This window comes from Pogona vitticeps, chromosome 1, assembly GCF_051106095.1.
Source record: "Pogona vitticeps strain Pit_001003342236 chromosome 1, PviZW2.1, whole genome shotgun sequence".
Taxonomy (NCBI): domain Eukaryota; kingdom Metazoa; phylum Chordata; class Lepidosauria; order Squamata; family Agamidae; genus Pogona; species Pogona vitticeps.
Genome location: NC_135783.1, coordinates 18,783,388 through 18,807,508, shown reverse-complemented (window position 1 = coordinate 18,807,508; position 24,121 = coordinate 18,783,388). Strand labels below are relative to the sequence as shown.

Below are 24,121 nucleotides of genomic sequence, written 5' to 3'. Positions count from 1 at the left end.
CTTTTGTGTTGTGTTTTTATTGAGTTTCTGTGAATTCTCTTGGACTTCTAGAACAGCTGTTTACATTATAGCAAGTATCAGCTGGTGAATGTTGACATTTATTGTCTTTAATATTATATAAGACAAGCAGAAAACGTTAGAAATTCTTACCTTGATTAGTGAATTACCATATTTCATCTCCATAAATGTTGCAGTTGATTTTGTGATGAGACTTTATTTGAAATCATAGAATCATGGAGTCATAGAATAATTGAGTTGGAAGGTCCAACCCCCGTTCAATGTAGGAATGCAAATCAAAGCAAATCTGACAGATGGTTGTCCAATTTTCTCTAGAATGCCTCTAATGGTAGAAATGTTTACAAACATACCTTAGTAAACAGCAGCATTTATTAACTTGGTTGAAATGAATACATTTGAATTAGCTAGAAGATATGTGGTGTTTTTTGGAGTTTGCTGGTATGCGTGAGTGTGTAATGAATGTTAAGAAGTACTGGCAAATGCCAACATTTGTTTTAACAGGACATCTGAAATTACTGGCTCATAGGTTATATTAAGGTCTGCTTCTGCCCTAAACTTTTTGTATATTGTAACTTATTGGATCTGTATTATGCCTCAGCTCTGGGGATTGGTTGGGAATAATTTGTTATCACCATAATGCTGCCATTTGATAATTTCCGGGCTGCTGAAGTAGAAAGAAAAAACACTGTGTTGCTGCAGATGTATATTCTGAATAAGGGATGTCACTAATCCCTTTTCAATGTCTGGCATTACAATTAGAATACTGGTGCACCATTTCAAAACTAGAGTGTAAGATTGTTATTTGCAATATGGACTGCCTTAGGATTGCTGCCTTCTCCAAATCCTCATAGGGTCCTGGCCTAAATCTCACCAAAGTGACCAAGGCTTAAACCTCCCAAGTGGTACTGTATATAGATAGGGTATATAAAACATAGTACTGTATATAGACATTTGTAGTGCCATTATTTTTAAGATGTTTACTCAGTTGGCCCAAAGCAGGAATCTAGTGTGGCACTTGAGTGGAGATGAAACCGGTTGAGCAAGACCAACCAGAAACAGGTCTTTTTGTTGGACTTCTTCCCAGTCAATTAACAACAGGACAATAGAGGCCTTCAGAGAACCACATCAATATTGCCCATGAAACATTTAGAAAATGTACTGCTGTTATATTCATGTAAGGTTTGCTTCAAGCCCATAAAGTAGGTGTATGTGTTTGTTTATACAGTATATCTGTCTCAATCTCACAGCATTAAGTAATTAATTGCCCATACTTTTTCTCCTCCCTACAGCAAGATGTAGAAATTAACTAAGAATTCAGTCCTCTCAGCTGTATATTTACATCTCAATGATGCATCTTTCACACAAGATCTTTTTCCTTCATGGGTGTGTTTGTATAGAAGCCACACAAAACTACCACACATCCTCTCACATATTAAAAGAGGATATACTATTTTGGTTTATAGTAACTTCCAGAGAAAGGTAAATACACTGAAAGAAAAACACATGTGGACCCATTTTAGGTTGTTTAAAAAGTTTATACTGCATTCTCTGAAAAGAATGGTATCTTCAGTAGTGTACATATCATCACAACATTATGATTAGCAAAGTAGAGAAAGACAGGGAAAACATCAGTGGTAAGGATTGCAGTACTTCTTTCTATATAATCTTTGCAGCACTGCAAGCTTTGGTGCTCCATCTGAATTCTAATGGCTTGACCTGAAAGGATAGTTGGTGCCTTTTATAGTGCTATTTGTAGGTCTGCCAAAGGCATATTGCTGGCCAGTGTTCAGAACAGGACACTCAACTATATGGACATTGGTCTGTCTGAAGAGAGCCCTGCTTATATTGGGGAGGGAACAGGGAATCTCTGGCCTTTCAAAGGTTTTATTACTCCAGCTCCCATAATCCTTTGCTATTGGCTATGTTGGATTAGGTTGATGAGAGCAAAAGTTCAAAACATAGAAGGCCGAAAGTTTTACAGTCCTTCCATTCCGATGCATTTCAGAGGGGTCTCCTGCTTGGTGTTTTCCCTACGTGCAGCAGAAGGAATAGAGACAGCTAGATCTATTATGTCATCCTAAAGAGAACACTTAACTAGGTTGGTTTACCCCACCATCTGCAAGGAACGTAATGTACTACGCATGTTTTCCTCTAAACATCTAATGTACTCTACTGCACCCACCTAATTCTTTCAGCGAATGGATGTGTGGTCCAGTGCAGTATAAATCTGTTAATCGTTGACATTATTTTGTAGCACACAGAATGATAATGTCAAGATGAAATGAACGTTGGGTATTTTCCTGAAAATCAGATGACTAATTAGGTCTACAACCAACTGCTGCAATCATATCTGTTCTTAACTTCCAAGTAAACCACTTGTATTTGTCTTTTTTTTAAAAAAGCAGGGATAAGGGCTGGAGAACGTGTTAAGAGTGACAGCTCTTTTCCCCCTTCCTCTCCTGCCCTTTGTCTTGATACTTTGGTCCCCATTTCAGGCATGAGTTTCCATATTTGTTCCACGGAAGGGTTGGCACATGAGTTTTGAACCAGTAGTAAAATCTTCCTCACTGTGCCTTTGCAAACCTGGGGAAGACGTCGTGGATCGTTCCGATCAGCTGTTATTTTTCTGCTGGCTGGAGCAGCTGAGCAGCCTGCTTTTCTTAACCTGGACCATGCAACAGAGACATTCCAAATTTAAGTTTAAATATAAAACAGGGATGAAATTGTTCTTTTTTAAAAAATGCATTTTCTAAAATTTGCAGTCTTACAGAATAAATCACAGCTAATGTTTAAAAGTTTCTCTTTGTAATCAGATGGCTTGAAACCCAATGAGATGAAGACATCTTTTCCAGTAAAATGACCCTGTTAAGCAGCTTTGGATTCTGAAAGCACAGAGCCTTGCAAGTGAAATGGGCATCCACCCATGTCCCCTCCTTTTCTTCTCTCCATAGAATATTTGATCTCTGAACCCTCTGTGTTGGGCTTTATTAGTCTGAGCAGAGTTGATGATTATTCTGTGATGACTGCAGCTACCTGCCAAGTTGGAACTAGTTTCACCCTTGACGTCCCATATGGGTGTGTCAGTGGATAGTATTTTAAGCTTCGCATGCCAACAGTTGTGCTGCAGAGATAGATAAGTGTAGCGGAGTTGTAAGTCTAGCTTTTCAGATTTGCATAGAAATGGATAACAAAACTACAGGACCATCTGCCATCACCCCAGCACCTGAATATATTCCTTCTGGACTGGAAATTTTCAGAACAATTCCATATGCCTTTATTTTGCCAGAGCTGGTAAGTCCAAATACTGTTTTGAAATTATTATAGATAACTAATGTACCTACTGAACTTTTAAAAAGAGACTCCATAAATGTTTGCTTCCCTACTATACATATTTGCTGAGGAATAACAGCTAGTGATATTTGCAACTTGCTTGACACTTATTAAGTGTCTGTATACACACACACAGAGAGAGAGAGAGAGAGAGAGAGAGAGAGAGAGAGAATATGCTATAGATAATAAATAAAAGCCATGGTTCTAGATGAGAAAAGCTACTCACTTAACTAAGCTTCCACATATGTATCTAACTGGCTCAGAAGCTGCATGTATTAACTCCCATTGGAGTGCTTGTCTAATGGCTGATGCCATCCATCTTTGTCACAGTACTTTTAATAAGTTGCGTTTTTGAATTACTGTGGAAGGTGAGAATGTCAGTTCATGTTTAGGAAACTATCAAAGTTACATTTCTATCAGATAAATTCTAATGGCAAATTTGCTTCAGGGGCAGAAATTTCCAGAGGAGCAGCCTTTTCAGGTTATTGCAAGAAAAATGACAAAGAGTCTTTGTTATTTAAAGGGGCACTTTAAAGACTAGCAAATTTTATCTGACATAAGTGTTCATGCAGCTTACTTCTTGAGATGCATAGAGTTCAGTCTCAGCAGGTAAACTAATAGATTTCACCCCTAGAGACAGTATGCTATACTGTATATCTGAAGTAGTATCCTGTAGCCCTCAAAAACCTGCGCCAAAGAAGACCCACTACTTTTAAGGTGCCACAACATAAGAATTGCTTTATTTTAAATGGGCATCTAGAAAGGAAGCCAAAGGAAATAAAACTGTAACTCTCTGGAAAGCACCATCCCTGGAAGGTCAGTCTCAGCGCATTGAGGAAGGAAAGCCAAGCCTGTGAGTCAATTTGGATCACTGACTGTATAGATCAACCTCCCTGTGCCTGCCGGGCAGCTTCTAGATATATTAGGCTAAAACTGGCCATATTGGGAGTTGTAGCTCAACACATCTAGCAGATACACAGGAGGGGAGGGGATGCTGATACAGATTTTCCAGAGCTTAGTCTGTATCCCTTTTTTGTTTCTCTAGTAGGAAGAAATTTCTGTGGATTCTGGTTTTGGCAGTGTGTTGTTGCATACTCCCTGTTTGGTGAGAAGTTCTAAGAGTAGGGCTAGAGGCTTTGGGCCCTTGCTGTCAGGAAGCATGCTGGAGACTGCTTCAGGTTGCTATTGTCTGCCTTCAAGTTGTGTCTGACTTGTGGCAACCCTAACAGGGTGTGTAAGGTGCTCAAAGAGTCGTTTACCATGGCCATCTCCCCACTGAGTCTCCACAATTGGATGAGAATTGGAGTCCAAGTCTCCCGACTTCTAATCCAGCCTTGTATCTACTACACTCTCTGCATCATCACTTGCCACTTTTAATTGGGGAAGCTGGGAACTGAATCTGGGCAGTCTATTAGGTATACAAATATATTATACATATATTTTACATTAGGTATACAAATATATTATACATAATTGTAATATTTGATTGATTGATTGATTTGTTTGTTTCTATCCTACCATTCTGCCAAAACTTCCGTAACCTCAAACATGATGACAAAAAGTCTTCTCACATAGGCTTTGGTTGGCTGGATCAGATTTAGTGTGTTGGGGTCAATCTCTCCCCTCTCGCCCCCCAATTTCTTTGTGGTTGCATAAATCATTCCACCACCTGCTGACATTCACACTGTTGCTAGAAGGGTTTCTGTGAAGAGAAGTAAACTCCTTCAGTTATGACATCTCTGAAATTAATAGTGTTGTGTAGCACTTCCCAGATCATGTTCATTTTTTCCCTATTCATGGGAATTTGAGTTTTTAATGGAGGTTTTTAAAAAATGCAGATGTTTCATCATGGACCCAGGCAAGGACTGGGTGGAGTGTCCCTAAAAGGGCACATTATGGGTTGGGTGCCTATCTGCTTGCTCTTATTCAAGCCTGGATCAGACCACGGGGCATCTACACACCCACAGTTATCTTGTTCAAAATTCAGATTCTGAACTCTCAGAACCACACTTAACCATTGGCTCCTGTTGATGGAAGCACAGCTGGTCAGATTGGATTATTCAGGCAGTGTGGCCCGGCTAAGAAAACTGAGCAGCCGCTAACATTGCATTAGAGCCCTCAATCTGGTTCATCCAGGAGTTGGGGAACCATTCCTCCATTCTTAATTTTTTATCTCCTAGAGGCTGATTTGCTAGAACATATAATGACATGTTGGACTTTCTGTTTGGGAGAGTTATCAGCAGTTAAGCCCTAACACAATAATACAATCACCAGTTAAGATTCATGGCTGGCCTTGGGAATTAAATCATGAAGGATTTAATTAGAGGTGTTTTACAGGTGAAAGACTAGAGAGGATTAAGAGGGACTAGAGGACCAGGACTTCCCAAAAGCCATAGCTGCCAAACACTACAAGATTATTAGAGGGTTTTTTTTTGGGGGGGGGAGTTGTACCCTCTCATCCCATTGTTTTGCTCACTCTGCAATGCCTGTGAACTATATGGGGGGGGTGGATTTTAATTCTTCAGACTTTGCCTTTGATGAAAGCAAATAGCTTCTGGATATTATTGGTGGTCATATTTAGCCAAAGTTGCAGCAGTAGTAGCGCCACAGAGCCTCGTGGCACAGTGGTTAAAACGCTGTACTGCAGCTAAAACTGTGCTCACGACCTGGGGTTCAAATCCCAGGTAGCCGGCTCAAGGTTGACTCAGCCTTCCATCCTTCCGAGGTCGGTAAAATGAGTACCCAGCTTGCTGGGGGGGCAATGTGTAGCCTGTATAATTAAAATTGTAAACTGCCCGGAGAGTGCTTGTAGCGCTATGGGGCAGTATATAAGTCCAATAAATAAATAAATAAATAAATAAATAAATAGTAATAGCTAATTGGCGGAAGTGACCAAAGAGTAATAATAACAGCAAGACGCAGCCGCTGCTTTGTAGAATGGAAACCTTGTGCTCCTGTAATCTGACTAGCACACCTTATGACCTCACTGTTTTGGAATGTTCATTTGAGAGTGTGGTGGGTCATACACTTTCAGATAAAGAGATGGCGCGGAGGCAAATCAAAGGAATAATAGCTGCAAACAGGCATGAAAAATACTGCAAAAGAGTGGAAAGGAGACTTTGTTCTCTGACCAGGCCTTAATCACACCCAACGAAACTATTTCACATCAGAAGTCAAACGTAGGATTATGACTATGATATTCTATGAGTGTCTGCCTTCCTGCCTAAATGTTGCGTTCAGAGCTTGAAGGGAAGAGAAGGCAGTTCACTCAGAATGATGTGGGAAATAGCTGAAGCTAGAATGGAGCAAGGGGAGAAGGAAGCAAGACTTGTGAAGGAAAACAGGATGTTCTAGGTAGGGAGATGGTTTGCACGCTCTCTCCTCACCCCAGAACATTTCTTTTGTTTCTGTGCCTTGATTTAGTTATTTAGGCATGTGTAGACACTGTTTCTTCCCCTTTCTCATAGCCAGCTGCAGCCAGGTAGTGGTTATCTGAACTGCATGCAGACGTGGGAGCACACCTCAGAGTTCTTAGAGGGAATACAGATTCACAGTGCAATCCTCAGACAGCCTGGACCCAAGCTGGCCTGGACCCTGGGTTTACAGGTCATAAACCCAGAATAGGGCTTGGAAACAGACTGGCAGCCAGTGAAGCTGCTATAGCAGGAGAATTATATGCTCCTCCTGACCAACACTGGTCAACAGCCTGGCTGCAGCCTTTTGTACCTGTTGAAGCTTCCAAACAGTGTTTGAAAGCAGTCCCACACAGGGTGCACGGAGGTAAATCCAAGAAGGATGTAACTACTGTACGTATTACTATAGCAAAATCAGACATCTCAAGATGGTTGCTTGTGATGGCTAAAAATGGTCAGAAGCTTTGTGCTTCTGGATGCAAGATGTTGAGAGGGCTTTCTTGCTTTGTTTGAAGGCTTCTCAGAGGCATGGATCACAAGGAGTAATAGATGCTAATAGAAGGGCTTTGATCTTCTCAGAACTGGTAGAGTAAGGGCAGCCACCCTAGGTGTTTTGCCTAAGCACTGTAGGAGCCACCAAGCGATCCCGCTTAGAAGACTCCGTGCAGCCTGCCCCAAAGTCTCCAAACTCCCCAGTTTCTCAGAAATGTTCTTCTCTCCCTTATACTCTTCATTTCTCCTTGTTTTCCTAGAGACTGCAGTCTGTGATTATTCTTAAGGAACTTGCCTTTTAGGAATAAAATCTAAGAAAACACAACTACATTCTTAAGAAAATCCTTTTGAAATAGTACATAACTCTGTTACGTACATCTGAGGCACCGAGAGTCTGATTTTAAATTTTGTGTTTTCTAAAGATAAACATAGCATTACCCCTCCCTGGCCCTGAGAACCTGTCTGATTGCTTCTCAACAAGGAGGGTGGACCACTCCCTCCCTTGAGAACGATCTTTGCTCATCAGCCCTCAATGAGAGTATCGGGCTGAGTAAGCAGAACTTATAAAGCACCTGTCGGTGGATATGAAAAGTTCAGTGTCAGTTTTGGTCCGTTTCCCCCCCCCCCTTCAGTTCTTAGTATTTAAGTTGGAGGACGTTCTGGACACACCTCTGCAAAATATGTGCCAATGTTTTTACAGCAGCTTCTAAATAGTTATCCAGGAACTAAAGTCCAGAGAAAATTGTGTGGCCATATTGTTACTTTGGAATTAATAATCTGGAAGATTTGTGGTGTTGTTATTTGCTTCTGACTGATGAATTGGTGACCCCCTAAAAAGTCCTACAAAAAGTCTTGCAAACTCAAGGCTGTGGCTCTCTTTAAGTCAATCTATCGCCCTCCAAGTCTTCTTTTCCTATTACTTTCCCCTTTCCCCTGCCTAATTGCCATTGAGCCTTGTCTCCTCGTGATAGATTTGAAATAAGATATCTTCACCTGATTCAGTCTAGCTTCCTTTCCGGTGGTTCGTGGTGTCCGTACTGCTCTTCTCCAGTGTCACATTTTGGATGAATTGTTTCTCCTCAACCCCCCTGTGAGCTTTCTTCATTGTCCAGCATTCACACCTGAGGATTTATGCTGGTGTAAGTGTAACTGAGTAAACTGTGACAGCAAAGTGCCTCTGTGACAGCAAAGTGCCACTGGCAATGGTGCGGCTAAAATATTGTAAATAAATACTTAATAAGTTGCCCATTCCCATTTCTCGATGTACACCAAGTGGCACAATTAGCACACCTAAGCATGTGAGCAGCAACTTATTAATTAGCTGCAACTCAATGTGATGATTTACACAAATCATATCAGCATAAATCCCTAGCATGATTCCCACTGTACTAATTGGAAATACCTCAGGGTGAAAGATATCTGTGGAGATTCTCAGTCATCCAGGTGAAGCTATCTGGAAGTTGGTTCATGACAACTGGACTCAAGTGTGAAAGATTTTGGCCTTGATTTTGTCCTTACACTGGAAGATTAATTCTTATTCATTCACAGCCACTCTTCCAGGTCTTAATCTTCTAATTTCTTGGCTGCAATCTCCATTCGGATTGATGATTGAACAATAATACGGAAACTCTGCTCAAAATGAAATATTTTCATAAATGATATGAAATATGCCCTAATTATAACCACAGATTTTTTTTCTTGTTTTGATGCTGCTAATTTCCTTTTTCCTGAATTTTAGCTAGGCATCACAATATCCGAAGGTCCCCCAGTGAGTGGTAATGTGGAAGTATTGTACAGGGGCTCATTATAGCCACCGGCCCAAAGGAGAGCCCCAAGATGCAGACAGCTGGACTAGTCCATATGAAGATAGCGGAGTGGATCTTTTGCAAAACTAATGGCTCTTAATTGCCAAACTACCCTCAATTCTTTGCATTATAACAGAGAAAGCCTGTACCAGTATACTGATCCTGAGACAGCCAATTTCTTATCTTGCTGCTGTGAAGATGGCAGCTAAGCTCAGAGGAAACAGGAAAGCGATTTGCACAGGCAAGTGACATCTTTGTCCCAGCTAACTGAAAGTCTAAGGGCTTGAACCCTTCCAGCCTCCACTATCACTCATCACTGATTAGTGGGGACTAGAACTGGATTTTGTAAGTCACAGTCCAACACTTCAAAAATGCTGAAATAGAGATCTTCACTGGGTCGTACAGGAGGAAGGAGCAGCTTCCTTCCCACCACAGTGGTATTACAAGGTGGACTGCCGTTAAAGCTTATCCCCCTATACCCAGGTATGTGTGTGCCATGAAGTAGTTTGTGAAGTAAACCATTTTGAAATAAAACAAATAAGCAAGGAGGTATTTTCACAGGGAACTAGCCAGTTAGTGCTTTGAATAAGTGACCTGCTGAAAACATATACACGGAGAATTCCTCCAATCCACTCTATGGGGTATGTGTAGTTTTCTGGTTATTGTTAGGATTCCAATGCCCATTAGCCATGGCCAAAAATAATAAAACAGAAGGTTTACAGGGTTCTCCCTTTTTAAAGAACAGGCCCGCAGCCTTAACTTGATGGCAGAGAGAGAGTCCTTTTAGAGCACAAAAAGGAAAAAAACACCACCTTAACTCAAACTAGTATTTTCTTCAGTTTGTGAGGAAAATCTCCTTAATTTACTGTTTCTGAAATGTTGTTGCTACATGAAGACTGCCTTGTGCAGAATAAAAGCCTGATTGCTGTTGAGACGATGGCAGCTGTTGTTTTAAACACCAGTGATTTGTAAGTTTCAGTTCGTCAAACAGCCGAAATGTTTGTACTGTATTCCTCAGAGTCCAGTTCAATAGATTTTGAGTGGAGAGACCTTGAAGGGGAAGAAAAAAAGCAGCACAGAAGACAGAGCAGAAGTGGGTGAGGGCATGTGTTACCTTGGTAACAAAGAATGAGGAAAATGTGCCATTACTGTGTACTCTGTAAATAGAATTTAAAAATTCACATAGTATAAAAAACAGAAGCTAGGTGTATCCAAGCCCGCCTTGTCAGGAAAAATGTGCCTTGTTCTATGTCGGTGGTTCCCAACCTTGAGTCCCAACCTTGCGTGCCCAGATGTTCTCGGACTACAACTCCCAGCACAACTAGTGGTGAAGGCTTCCGGGAGTTTTAGCTCAGGAACATCTGGGGACCCAAGATTGGGAACTATTGTTCTATGCAACGGGTATAGGCTGGATTCACAATTTTGTCAGCTCTGGTTAATGGCACAATTACACGTGAGTTGCCTGTTGTGGGTAGGCCTACGCTCATGCTGTTCTTTGTATTTGGGACATTTAAGACTCATTCAGGCAATGCTAATTATGAGGAAGAACTTGGTGTTAGAGAGGACCGACAAAAGATATTTTGCTTCTTGAGGCAAAAAGCAAGACGGCAGCCATTCCTTCCATTTCATGTATGGAGACGAACTGGATGTGCATGAAGTAAACTGAATCTTACAGGAATGCTGGTGGCAGGACAAGGTCCTCCACAAGCAAGCCATGTCACTTTGTCCTCCAAAAGAGTATAAAAGCTACAGTGACGTGGAAAGGATGGCTGTGGAGCTGCCAGGGCTGCATCCGCCACTTGAGAGGAAGTTGCCCTACTCTGTCAGATGCCCAGGCTGGCCTTGGGATGCAGTGCTGCAGTACTTTCCGTGGCAGATACAAGTCTCTTCAGTCCATTTCCAACATGGAGAGCTAATATATATCTTTTTAGCACTGCAAAAGGAAAACAGTAGCTTTCTGAGTATCTTTGCTCACCCTTCCATCTTGTTAGATGAAGACACAAGGAAGCAATGGCCATTGGGATTAGAAATAATATCATGGGAAATGTCATGATGATATATTATGATAAGCTATTCTTACAGATGTGGATGGGATTACTGGGTTATATCTGATTTTGTGTGACTGGATCCTTGCTCATGCAAGCAGATACCCTTTCCTCTCCTATCTCATGTATTTGGCCAGTACGTCCCCCCCCCCCCCTGTGCTCTAAAGTAGATTTTTGGTAGCAGATCGAAGGCTGCAGACCACAGGAGTCATCCATCCATCCATCCATCCATCCATCCATCCATCCATCCATCCATCCATCCATCCATCCATCCATCCATCCATCCATCCATCCATCCATCCATCCATCCATCCATCCATCCATCCATTCGACTTGTATGCCACCTAATCTGTTCCAGCAACATCCATCCCATCCTGAACACATTTAAGCATAGCTGCCATAGTTTGTGAAATGGAACAATGTGGGAAAAGACATATATCAAAATACAAACATAAGAAACCAGCGTTGCACAGATAATGCAGAGGGTGAACTAATGTCTTATCATCAGTATTATTACGCATGGTGCTTTAGAAATACAAGGGGAGAAGTCGCTGTTCCAAGTGGCTTTCATTGTAAATGCTGACATAGGGAAATGACAGAGAAACAGCAAGAAAATCAAGGTAGGGCAAACAGACAAGCTTATACAGTAGGACCTTCATACCTGCGGGTCAGTATCTACAGTTTCATTTATCTATGGTATGAAAATATGAAAAACATTAAATGATTTTTAAAAAATACGTACATTTCCATGTTGTAATTACCAGAACTGGCCACTAGGGAACCAGAAACAATGATATAGAGAGAGTTTGCTTTCATCCATGGTTTTCCGTATCTGTTAGAAGTGGTGGCATGGAACCAATTCCCAGTGGATACCGTGGTCCTACTGTTCAATCATGTCAGTCATCTTTTTAAAGCCAAAATCCAGTGCAAGTTTACCAATAAAGAATTCCCATTACATTCGGCAGGAACTAGATCCAGTATATGTGCACAGACTACAGATTTAGGACAAAGCAAACCCAACAGCCTCTAAACAGCCTCTGTCATGCACACATTTTAGGGGTGCTTGCACCTGTGAGGAAGTAGAACAAGTGATTGCAGTGATGATTATGTACTACCAGGTCAATTTTGATTTATGACAACTCTTTTAAAGATTTTCGAGGTAGAGAGTACTCAGAAGTGGTTTGATATTCCCGTCTTATGGGGGGAGTCCTGGGACTGTGCAGCTTGCCCAAGGCCACCCAGGCTGGCTCTACTCACAAGAGGCCTTGGTAGGGAATAGAACTCCTAACCTCTGGCTCTGCAGCCAGAGACCTAAAGCAGAGGTATTCAGCTAATTTTTTTTGGGGGGGGGGATTTTATCCACATTTTATCATTTAAGCAAACCTGTTCATTGCCATGTTGATTTTCACAGAACAAGCTACCACTGCAATTAAGATAAAGGAACAATAAAGATGAGAATCTGTTTCTTCAAAGCATGCTTATGATAAGAGATACAGGGATTCTAACTGATATTAATCATAGTGGTAAGAGCCAGGTGTAGGATTTTGCCCAGCTTAATTAGTGTCAGTACATCCCTAAAATTAAAAATGGACTTTTATTTCATTCATTCAGGCTGAAGTCTAAATGTTTCAAAGGAGGGTGAAATCTCACAAGTTTTCTTAGTGTTCAGAGTAGAGGGATGTGGAGTGCTGGGGAGCTAATTTGCTTAGAGGCACCAGAATTCCTTTTACGCTTTCCCCCTTTTAGCATGGATAACTACCATTCTTATGCTCTGTCCTGCTTGCAATGAATTGGCTTGGATTTCAGTAATTTTGTGTATGTGTGTGTGCATGCGCAAAGTATTTGCAAGGCTTCAGTAAAGAATCTTTGGATCAAAGCACATAGTGATGGAATTTTGCACACACAGCTTTTGACATTAGAGGCTTCCCCCGCCTTTAAATACTCACCCTTTTTTCTTGCTTGTTGAGACTGATGGATAAAAATCTAATATTTTGAGTGTATTCGCGAAGGCTTTCAAGGCCGGGATCTAATGGTTGTTGTGGGTTTTTTGGGCTTCTTGGCCGTGTTCTGAAAGTTGTTCTTCCTAATGTTTCGCCAGTCTCTGTGGCTGGCATCTTCAGAGGACAGCAAACTGTGCTCTGTAATATTTTGAGCTTGCTTAAAAAGTGGTAAAGCAAAAGGTGACCTGAACTTGAAGAATGACTGAGACGCGACAGTAACATTCCGATCTTGCTTCGCTTCTTTGTCCAACATATGCCTGTTACAGTTAAATTAGCACGGAACATTGAGAGTGCTCATTTATGCATTCCAGTGTCAAGATAAAAGTCAAGATAAACAGGAATAATGTTAAGATGCAATCAAATCGGTTAGAGTCTACAGATGTAATGAAAGGCCCAGACAGGAAATTGCAAGAGTGGTTGGCAGGGAGATTTAATTGTGTTGACATTTGCTTGTTAATGGCTGAAGGATATATACCTTCAAGGTAAATATATGAAAAACAAATTGATTATTGGCAATTGAGCTGGACTATTTTTCTTATACTAAAAAATGCCATTCCCTGTCCATTGGTAGAGGTACACCATGTCTTCAGAGGAATAACTGCTGATATGTTTGCATGTTCTGTATTCATCGCACATGAACCACAACATATACATGTTCTGCTGCTCCATTCATTGGGCTAGAAGAATGATTAATATTTTATTGCTGTGGTATGACCATCACTGATATTCCATGGGTAGGGAATATGTGCACTTTAAGATATTAGGTAAGATAAAGGTTCCCCTTGACATTTAGTCCAGCCGTGTCCAACTTTAGGGCATGGTGCTCATCCTCGTTTCCAAGCCGTAGAGCCAGCATTTGTCCATAGATAGTTTCCGTGGTCACGTGGCCAGCATGACTAGACACGGAACGCTGTTACCTTTCCGCCGTGGTGGTGGTACCTATTTATCTACTTGCATTTACATACTTTTGAACTGCCAGGTTGGCAGGAGCTAGGACAAGTGATGAGAGCTCACTCCGTTGCATGGATTCAATCTTACGACTGCTTGGTCTTCTGACCTTGCAGCACAGAGGCTTCTGCGGTTTAACCCGCAGCGCCACCACATCCTGTGGCGATATTAAGGGATTGCAAACTTTCTAAATCCCTCACCATTGGCTGTAGTGGCTTGGATACATGGGAGATGTAGGTCAACTGCAACTGGAGGGCCACATTTCCCTCCATGTCATGGATGCCTGTGGTGGTCAAGGTTTGAAATCTTGAATGTATCAAGTGTTTAAAATAGAGTGTCAAGAGCTTTGTGCTTAAATTACAGTACTGTAGTCAAGACTCTGCTCAGGGCCTGAGTTTGATTGTGATGAACTCAGGTAGCTGACTCAGGGTCAATACAGTGGTGCCTCGCATGACGAAATCGCATTACGACGAAGTTTTAGTGACCGCAAAAGCGATCGCAAAACGATGTTTCCTATGGGGGAATTTCACTTTGCGATGATCGGTTCCCTGCTTCGGGAACCGATTCTCGCAAAATGACGATTTTTGGCCAGCTGATTGGCAGTTTCAAAATGGTTGATGAGTTAAAAAAAAATGGCTCCCCGCTCTTTTCTGGGATGGATTCCTTGCTTTATTAGCAGCGAAAACGGCCGTGCTATGGAGGATCTTGGCTGGACAGTGAGTTTCAAGCCCATATGAACGCATTAATCGGGTTTTAATGCGTTTCTATGGGCTTTTTAATTTCGCTTTACGATGTTTTCGTTCTACAGCGATTTCGCTGGAATGAATTAACATCGTAATGCGAGGCACCACTGTAAATTGAGTACTGAGCTTTTACAATGAGGGGCAATGTGTAGCCTGCATAATTAAATTCTAAACCACCCCGAAAGTCCTTTAAGTGATATATAAGCAGCACACATTGCTTTGAAATAATTAAGGCGATCATGAACATGTTCATTGTGCTTTAAAAATGAAGTTTGAACAGCAGTTTCCTAAAGGTCACTCCAGGGCAATCAACCAACTCCCCAACCAAGTCTGAAGGCAAGGTCAAGGTAAAATAACGTGGTCTTGCAGAAGAACCTCTTTCATATCTAACTCTTGAATGTGGAGGTAAACAACTGATAAGAAAACAAAAACAAAAATACCCCCAATAGTCCTGAAATGTAGATAAAGCAAATTGGTACCTGACCAACTTAGTTCACCAGCACTTCATGTTCATAGCATTTTGCTCAGCCAGTAAAATGGTACCCAAGTGATTTACTATTCCTGCAAGTGCAGGGATCCAGTAGGTCAGAATAAAGGCTATTATCTGCCATACTGGCAACTTGCTGGTCTCCAATTTTACTTTGACATCCTGGGAAAAGTAACAGAATTCCACTGAAAACATTCTGACCATTTATAGAGATTGGCAACATACCACCTCAGCAAAATTCAGTTGCTTCCATTTGAAGGAAAATGTGAACAACTAAGAAACTGCAAATATAAGGAAGTAAGAGACACACAACACAGAGATGCAACACAACGTGTCTCTCACACACACTGGATACCAACAACAACGAACCAAACATCATGGATTTCCCTTTGTAGATGCAAACTGGTACAAGTCTGGCTAGGTTGGGTGAGAATTTTATTTACCGGACAAGCAAAGATAGCCGTCCAGATACTGCTGGACTGCAACTTCTATCAGCCCTCATTATTGGCTATGCTGGCTAAGGCTTCTGGGAATTGTACAACTTCAGTTGTCCATCCACTGTTATCTGTCTGTTACATACAGAGGTCCTGTTCTTTTGGAAATGCAGTGGTGCCACACATCCACAAGAGGGAAGTCTCAGCAAGCTTTGGAGAGATTTGTGGCAATACAGTACATAAATATTTAGGAAAAACACTTAAACTCTCCTCATCAAGAACCTGCTCAGGCTTGCTCACTAGTAACACTATATCGAGTGTCTGCTAACAGATAGAAAAGGGAGTATGTTAAATGAACATTGACATGCTGGAGTATAGAATTGTGAACAATCGCACTCTGTCTGTTATATTTTGTTTTGGGTTCCATTTCTTCTCTGTCTTTTGGACATCCAAACTATGGCTGATATCCTGTTGTTTAGCATAGTAAGTCACACTACCATAGGCCCATAGACTCAATGGAGATTTGCTGAATCAGCTCCTCAGTAAGATTCAAATTGGCCTAGTTTTGTGACTAACTACGATGAAGTACTGCATTTTTCTCTGTATAAGATGCACCCATGTATAAGACACCCCCACTTTTCTAATCCAAAATTAAGAAATCTAAGTGGGGCTTAGCAAGTGTAGGGGGAAAGGGATCAAAGCGCTGCGGGATCGCTTTGATCTCTGCTTTCCCCTCCACTTGTTTTTATTCTCTCTTCAGCTTCTGTGTATAAGACAACCCTCAATTTTTAGTCTAAAGATTTTAGACAAAAGTATAGTCTTATAGATGGAAAAATATGCTAAGTTGCAACTACAGCAGGCCCATTTGAATTAATGGAGCTTATAGAGGACTTGACTCACCAAATCTTCATTGATTCAATAGGCCTACTCTAGTGTGACTTGCTACTGTAAGCAACAAGATTTCAGCTTGTAAGTGGTTTTAGGAAGCCAAAACCAATATGCAGTACATCAACCCTTATACACAGGGGAGGGATCAGAGGCTCAGGGGAGTCCTGACATTTGCAGAAATAGTCTTTAAGAGGGAGAATCTCCCAAACAGCCCAGTGGATACTGAGAATGGCCAATGGCCACAGAAAGACAACAGAGCACAGAAACTAATGTATAGCTAGCCCATGATTAGGCCGGAAAACATGTTAGTCCAGGAGAGATGTGATTTGTGTTTGTGAAATGATTTAAAGGAATTCCAAACCTCAGTCTCAAAGATCAATTGCAAAACAAAGTGATCTGATTTGCACACACGCACGCACGCACGCACGCACGCACACACGCACGCACGCACACACACACACACACACACACACACACACACTGAGATGAGAGAAATGCCTCCTTCTAATCTGTAATGTCTATAATGACTGATGCTACTCTGCAAGTCGGTTGTGCCAACTCTGAACAATACTTCATGCTGCATCGTTTTGTTGCAGGTCCTCCTGATTTAATACATATTTAGCCACTCACCGTCTGAACAACACCACAATAGAACTGGAGCAGGCCATATCTGGAAGCCTTTACAATTTGGCACAACAGAACCAAGCTGTTATGGTATGAACAACCTGATGATGCTTATTATAATTGTTTTTTTTAAAAAATTCTCTGCTTTACAGATCTTCGGCTGCTGGGTCTGGATCCTTGTAGCGGCTACTACCGTGTATTTCCCTTTGCTGCAAGGATGGGTTATGTATGTTTCGGTCTCATCTTTTGTCATCTCCCTCCTACTCCTGATGGCCTACCTGTTTGGCTTCCACAGAAAGTATGAATCCTGGAAAATTCTGGTAAGAGGGGGGAAAAGACTCATTGCGTTGTGTAGATCTGCCAAGGGCAAAGCTTTAGCAGACTGGAGTTTCCGTGCTGCTCTTTATGACAATAAATATACAGTACTTAGAACCGAGCCCTTTATTTGTGAGGGCTCGGTTCTAAGCCCCGTCAAAGATGCTGAAAAACACAGATTATAGTGAATGATATTTTAAGAATAAATGTTATACATAGCATGGTTTCTGAGTCTCTCTTGTGGACAGTTCTGATAACTTCGTCATTAAAAATATATATTTTGAGGATTTTTCTTTTAGTATTTTTAATATATTCAGACCATGGATAAGTGAATCAGTGGATACTGATACTGCGGATAAGGGGGCCCAAATGTATTATTTCTAATCTTCATCTTCTCAATGAATATATTATGTTAGTCTTTAGGACGCCACAACGTTTATGGTACCACCATATTTAATATATATATTAATATATATTTAATATATTTAATATATATATTTAATATATTGATTTAATATATTTAATATTTTGATTTGATTTGATTTGATTTTTATACCTCCTAACAGTGAGAACTCACTACTTTGGGAGGTGAACATTAAAAAAAAATTAAGCCTACCTCAAGACTATCACCCCCAACAGCAACAATCACCCCCAGGTGACGACGTAATATATAATATATATAAAAAAAGATTGTAAAGAGTGAGAAATTCAACAGAGTAGCACAAAGACAAGAAAGCCAAATGGTGACAGACCTTTACAATTTCTATATCAGAGGCAATATCTTTTTGAAGGCCTCTTGATAAAGTTCTGCTTTTGTGGCTTTTTATCAACCTATGATGAGGCCTGGGGTATATCTAGTGGTAGAGAGTTCCAAAGGGATGGAGCCACCACCTGGAAGGCCTTATTCCCAGCTGACATTCTTTTGACCTCTTGTGGTGCGGCCGCTTTAAGAAGTCAGGGGAGACAGTCTGACAGAATTCCACTGTGCTTTTAAATGCCCGAATCAAGACAAATCTCTGTTGCTGTGTTTTTTTCAGGACAGCCTTTATCATGGGGCCACTTCTATTCTCTATATGAGTGCTGCCGTCTTACAGGCTAACGCAACAATCCGTTCTGAAGCCGAAGTGCCAGAAGAACATAGTCCTCGCTACTATCAACTCAATACTGCAGCTACGGTAAGATGTCGGTGTATCCTAAAGAGACTTCAATTTTGGTTTGGAACTTGCTGGCCCCATTCGACCAGAGTCCAAATAATGTCTTCTCCCTACTTGATCCAAACATTCTTGCTGCATCATTCAGACATCAGTTTTTGACTTTGCCAAATCCCCTCACGGCCCCACTGGAGAAACAAAGTGTGCTGCTTATATACCACCCCATAGCGCTTAAAGCACTTGTGGGGTGGTTTATAATTTAATTATGCAGGCCACACATCCCCTCCCCCTCAAGCTGGGTACTAATTTTACTGAATTTGGAAGGATGGAAGCTAAGTCAACCTCAAGCTGACTACCTGGGATGGAATCCGGGTCACAAGCAGAGTTTCGGCTGCATTACTACAGTTTAACCATTGCGCCATGAAGCTCAGAAGCCGCTTCACCATGCAGCTTGCCAGAGCTAACCCTGCTCCATTTGAGTTGGGCTTTTTTCACATGTGATGTGACTCAAAGCTCACAGTCAGCCGTCCCAGGGAAGCCACGGATGGACAAAGCTGGTGCGCAGAGTTGCCCAAGGGATATTTCTGTCTGAGGTAGATTAGCAAATGATGGTTAAAGTACATTGAACCCAAAGTGTTCTGGCTAAGGAAGTGGAAAATCTCCTATGTAGCACTCCCATGTTTACTCTAGAGCAGGAAAGGGGAGAGAATGATAGGCTTAGTTTAGTTATATTAAATTAGTAGGTGAAAATACAACCACCCTTCTATATTCCAAAGTTTTCCTTGTATAGTTCCATGCAGAAAGCAGAATGATGAGACAGTTGATGAAGTAAACCCAAAGGGTTACTTGGTTTAAATGAGCTTAACTGTGTCTTGATGATGCTCACAGGTGTTGGGTTCAGGCAATGAGCAGGCTGATGGGCTTTGGGGTGATCACCAGATAATGGATAGCAAAGAGTCTCTTAGCAATAGATTAAAGAAGTCAGCCACACACACTGATGGATGTCTGCCAGCAGTACTCCTGGTGGGCGACTCAAGGTTACAGAATGAGAAGTCTTCTCCTTCTGTGATGTTCTGCCTTTGGCCTCTCTCGGTCTCTCTCGTCTGCCCTGCCCCCAGGAGACTGTCCTTTTATTAACATTACAAGGTCACAGGTAGTGACAGCATTACAGATAGTAGACAGAGTTCAGATAGGACAATGGTTACATCATGTTATTAGGGTTGGTCTGGAGAAAGGCAATTAATCAAGCCCTCTGATTGGCCTAAGGGAAGGCCTCTATAGCAAGCTCTTTATGATAATGAGAAAGAGGAGGAATGGTGGCAGCTCCTCCCCTCAGAAGCAGCCACAGGATGATAGGAGTTTTCCCTCACTAGAACACCCATGTCTCATGAGAAGAGAAGACTCCTTGGAAAAAACCTTGATGTAAGGAAAGTGCGACGGCAAGAGGAGAAGGGGAGGACCGAGGATGAGATGGATGGACAGTGTCTGTGAAGCAACCAACATGAAATTGACAGAACTCCGGGAGGCAGTGGAAGATAGGAGGGCCTAGCATGCTCTGGTCCATGGGGTCACGAAGAGTCGGACACGACTAAACAACGAAACGAAAGAACACCCATGTGGTTTAGCAACCTTGGGAATGGTACCCCCCACAACAGGAATTCAGGGAAATGTTTCCACAACACAAGAGTCAAAGGATACTTCATTTGTACTTTAATGTTGGTAGTTCACCATATTAGAATAGATCACACTCATTTCCCACTGGTTAGCTCAATTGATGAACTGGTCCAAGATGTACAGTACTTGCACCGTGGTCCACCGACAGATTGGGTTCCTTTGATGGGCACAGAAAGGCATTTCTGATCCATAAGCAACATAAAATTTCAAATGCGCAGTCAGTTTATGGTACAGCTTATAGGTAAAGGTGATGCGAAAACTCTTGCTTCTCAGTTTACAGCAACAGGCTGAATTGCAAATGAACATGGCTGCCTCCTAGAAGGGAGGCAGGGATTTAGTGAACAGAGTGTCGGGCCAGGACTCAGAATATCTAGGTCCAAATGTGTATTTTGCCATGGAAACTCACTGGGTTGGCAATGGTAAACCACTTCTTGAACTTCACATATACCTTGAAAACCCTGCTAGGGTTTCCATGCATTGGAAAATACAGTGGGGTCTCTACTTAAGAACCTCCCTACTTAAGAACAATCCAACTTAAGAACAGCTCCATTTGCTAAATTTTGCTTCTACTTGAGAACAGAAATCCAAGATAAGAACAGGAAAAAAAAACCCTTTCCTGCTCTTTTTTTAACCTTAGGCCATCTTAGGTTAAAAAAAATTCTCCCCCTAGTGGTAGAGTATGTATTAACCAGCTTTGCATTAGTTCCAATGGGAACTAATGCTTCAATGTACGAACGCACCTCTACATAACAAAAAAAACAGCCAGAACGGATTAATTGGTTTTCAGTCCATTCCTATGGGAAATTTTGCTTCAACTTAAGAACGTTTCAACTTAAGAACACCATTCCAAAACGGATTAAGTTCTTAAGTAGAGGTTCCATTGTAGTTTCTATGGACGGAAAAGAGCAGATACGGATTAAATGTTTTTCAATGCATTCCTATGGGAAATGCAGATTCAACATAAGAACTTTTCAACTTGAGAACCACCTTCCAATACAGATTAAGTTCTTAAGTAGAGACCCCACTGTACTTGATGCCATATAGCAACAATGTTCTGTAAAAAGGTATTAAAATTTCAGAGCCTTTTACGCCTTAAGTCTTAGATCCCTAATAGTTTGGACTTTGGTCCGGAAGGCGAGTGAAAGGCATGGTGGGAAAAAAGGGAGAAAAAGGTATAGAAAGGTGTGATCTTGATGCCATATAGAAAATAAAGAGTACGGATCACCCTTTTATCTTTCTGTTCCCCTTTTCAGATATTTGCATTCATCACCGCGCTGCTGTATATTTTGCATGCCTTCAGCAACTACTACCACTGAAAACTGCTTGGAAAGAAAACAACGTGAGGCCAAAGATAACTCCAAGACTATTTGGAATTTGTGTTCCAAAACAGATTGTTAACATTTATGTAAGATCGGGTCATGCAGCACTTAGTACCCTCTCATGTTAGGTGAAAGAGATGGTAGGTTTTGTTAAAGAAAAACATTTTTCATTCCCTGTGCTGCCAACCTCTCTGTGAAAATTATTTGAGTCATTATAATGGTCCATGATGATCTAGTTATCACAATTAACCCGAATTATGTTTCCAGTATAGTACATTGTAAAACTGTGTAAATAGTACACTCCTTTATTTAACAAATAGTTTCCTGGACCTTTTATCTTTAGGGAATCTTTTCTACACCAACTCCTCTGCTGAGGAACTGCTGTGTGCCTGCTAGGAGACCTTAGCATGTTGTAGTAGAAAATTCTGGAACACAGGAGAAAACACGTTTGGTTGAGAAAGAGCTATTGGCCAGCCTTGTAGGTCATATGTGAACACTGAGTATATGAGCATATGTTACACCATCTTGTAATTACACATCACAAGAGAGATTGTTTGATGGGGACCGAGGTCTCCTAGAAGGTTCCAGAATCTTAGGGTTGCCAACACAGCTTGAAAACTCTTATCTCATATTTTGGATTAAGCCTGTTCAGCTTGACAATCCTGAATTTGGACAACAGTCATCAGCTGTTTGTGCAAATGCTCATCAGGAGAGAATCACATATTACCTTCGATGTCATCATGTCATCATAAGTTGATTTTTTCACTTCATAAACTTTACTTCGGACTTATTGATCTGAAAGAAGTCTGTGCTAATGGATGTGGTATAGCAGAAGAATAAATAAGAAAACTTCTTTGTACAGAATATGTCTATGGTCTCCACAAAGAATGCACTGACCAAAAAAATATAATCTTATGAAATTTGAGAGGTATTCATCCTCTGATGATGATATTATCAGGCCCAAAATTGTGCATGAGCAGACTCTTACAATTCAATAATGGTGATAAATGGGAAGTTTTTCTGTCTCTTCTTCTTATATATGATATTTGTTTTGATGGGGAAATACAAAGTAACTTATTGGTAAACTTGTATGTTTTTTTAAAAAAATATTTCTTCATTTTATATCTCTGTTATAGTTAATTGTCTTTTGCCCGGAGAATATGACAGACTTTCCTGATTCCCCCCCCTCCTGGCTTATATATGTCTTCTCAACTGTCAAGATAAAATATTTTTTTTGAAAAATGTAAATTTTATTCTATATAGAATGAATCAACAACAAAAACACAGCCAATCCATCATTCAGTCTAGAGAGATTTAAATTAATGAACAACAGCATGTGAATGTCATTTAAAAGTGTCACTCCACAAGCAAACATGGAAACTTGAGGTTGACAGACTGAAGAATGGTTGTTGCTGTGTTGAATAAAAAGGTATGATAGTGAGTAAACGTTATTAGTTGTCTGAGTAGTTTTGTGTATTTCTGATTGCCCATGTTAATTTATTAATCAGAGCTGGAGATTAGAGATGGGCATGAATCAAACTATGAACTGGGGGAAAAAAAGAACTGGGCTGGTTTGTGGTTCAGTTCATGGTTCGGTTTGAGCAAGCTGTTTTGCTAAAACGAATAAAAGTTCCAAACTTTTTTTCTGCTTGGTGCTTTCTTTTGCTCTAGCAAAATGGATGCCCCTTTCCTGTTGCCTCCCTACCTGGTCTGGCCACCTCCTCCTCTTCCTCCTCTTCTGCTGCCATCTTCAGAAACAGTAGCTCGGCTTCCCTGCCGGGAGCCAATCCGGTTGCCTCTGAGGATGTGCCCACCTATCAGATGTCTCCGATGAAGGTGGCAGAGGAGGAGGAAAAGGAGGAGGGGGTGGAGGAGGTGGGAGGACCAGGTAGGGAGGCAATGGGGGAAGTAAGAATGGGGCAGGCAGGTGTTAAGAGGGGGTAGAGCTGTTAGGTTCCCCTCTCCCCCAGGCTGCCAGGCATGAATCAGAAAAATGAACCACAAAGTTATTCATGTTTCCTTGATTCAGGGTGGTTTGTGGTTTATGGTTTGTGGATAGCCACGAACCACCCCTATTCCTTGTTTTTCCAATTTGTGCCCATCTCTACTGAAGACTATAGCCAGGTTCTCTACTTACCCAAGTGAAGACTTTGGGTCTCTCTCTCTCTCTCTCTCCAAGTACAGAGCTTGTGAACGAGGCACATTTTCTTTTGACATCCATGCCTCAAAGTTACCCAAATTTACTTTGATCTAAGAAAAAAGAATGACATGGTGTGGATCTTCAGGACTTTGCATTTGCTGTGTTCCCATTCAAAGAAAGAATAAATGAAGATGTTGATGTAACAAATTTTTAACACCAAAGAACTTCAGATCTTTAAAGTACTGTGTAAAAAAAGGGTTCCTAGTATGTTTTTTTGAGGGGGAATACATGCTAA

The 24,121-nt window shown here is 41.2% G+C and overlaps 1 protein-coding gene across 1 annotated transcript; it reads left to right on the top strand.

The window, feature by feature from the left end:
- The first annotated feature begins 2,071 nt into the window (after nt 1-2,071).
- MALL (mal, T cell differentiation protein like) lies at nt 2,072-23,132 on the top strand. Its single transcript, XM_020794737.3, has 4 exons — nt 2,072-3,309; nt 17,380-17,547; nt 18,580-18,717; nt 21,621-23,132. Exons 1-4 carry the CDS (start codon nt 3,199-3,201, stop codon nt 21,681-21,683), a joined length of 480 nt encoding a protein of 159 aa, XP_020650396.1. The 5' UTR covers nt 2,072-3,198; the 3' UTR covers nt 21,684-23,132.
- The last annotated feature ends 989 nt before the right edge of the window (nt 23,133-24,121 follow it).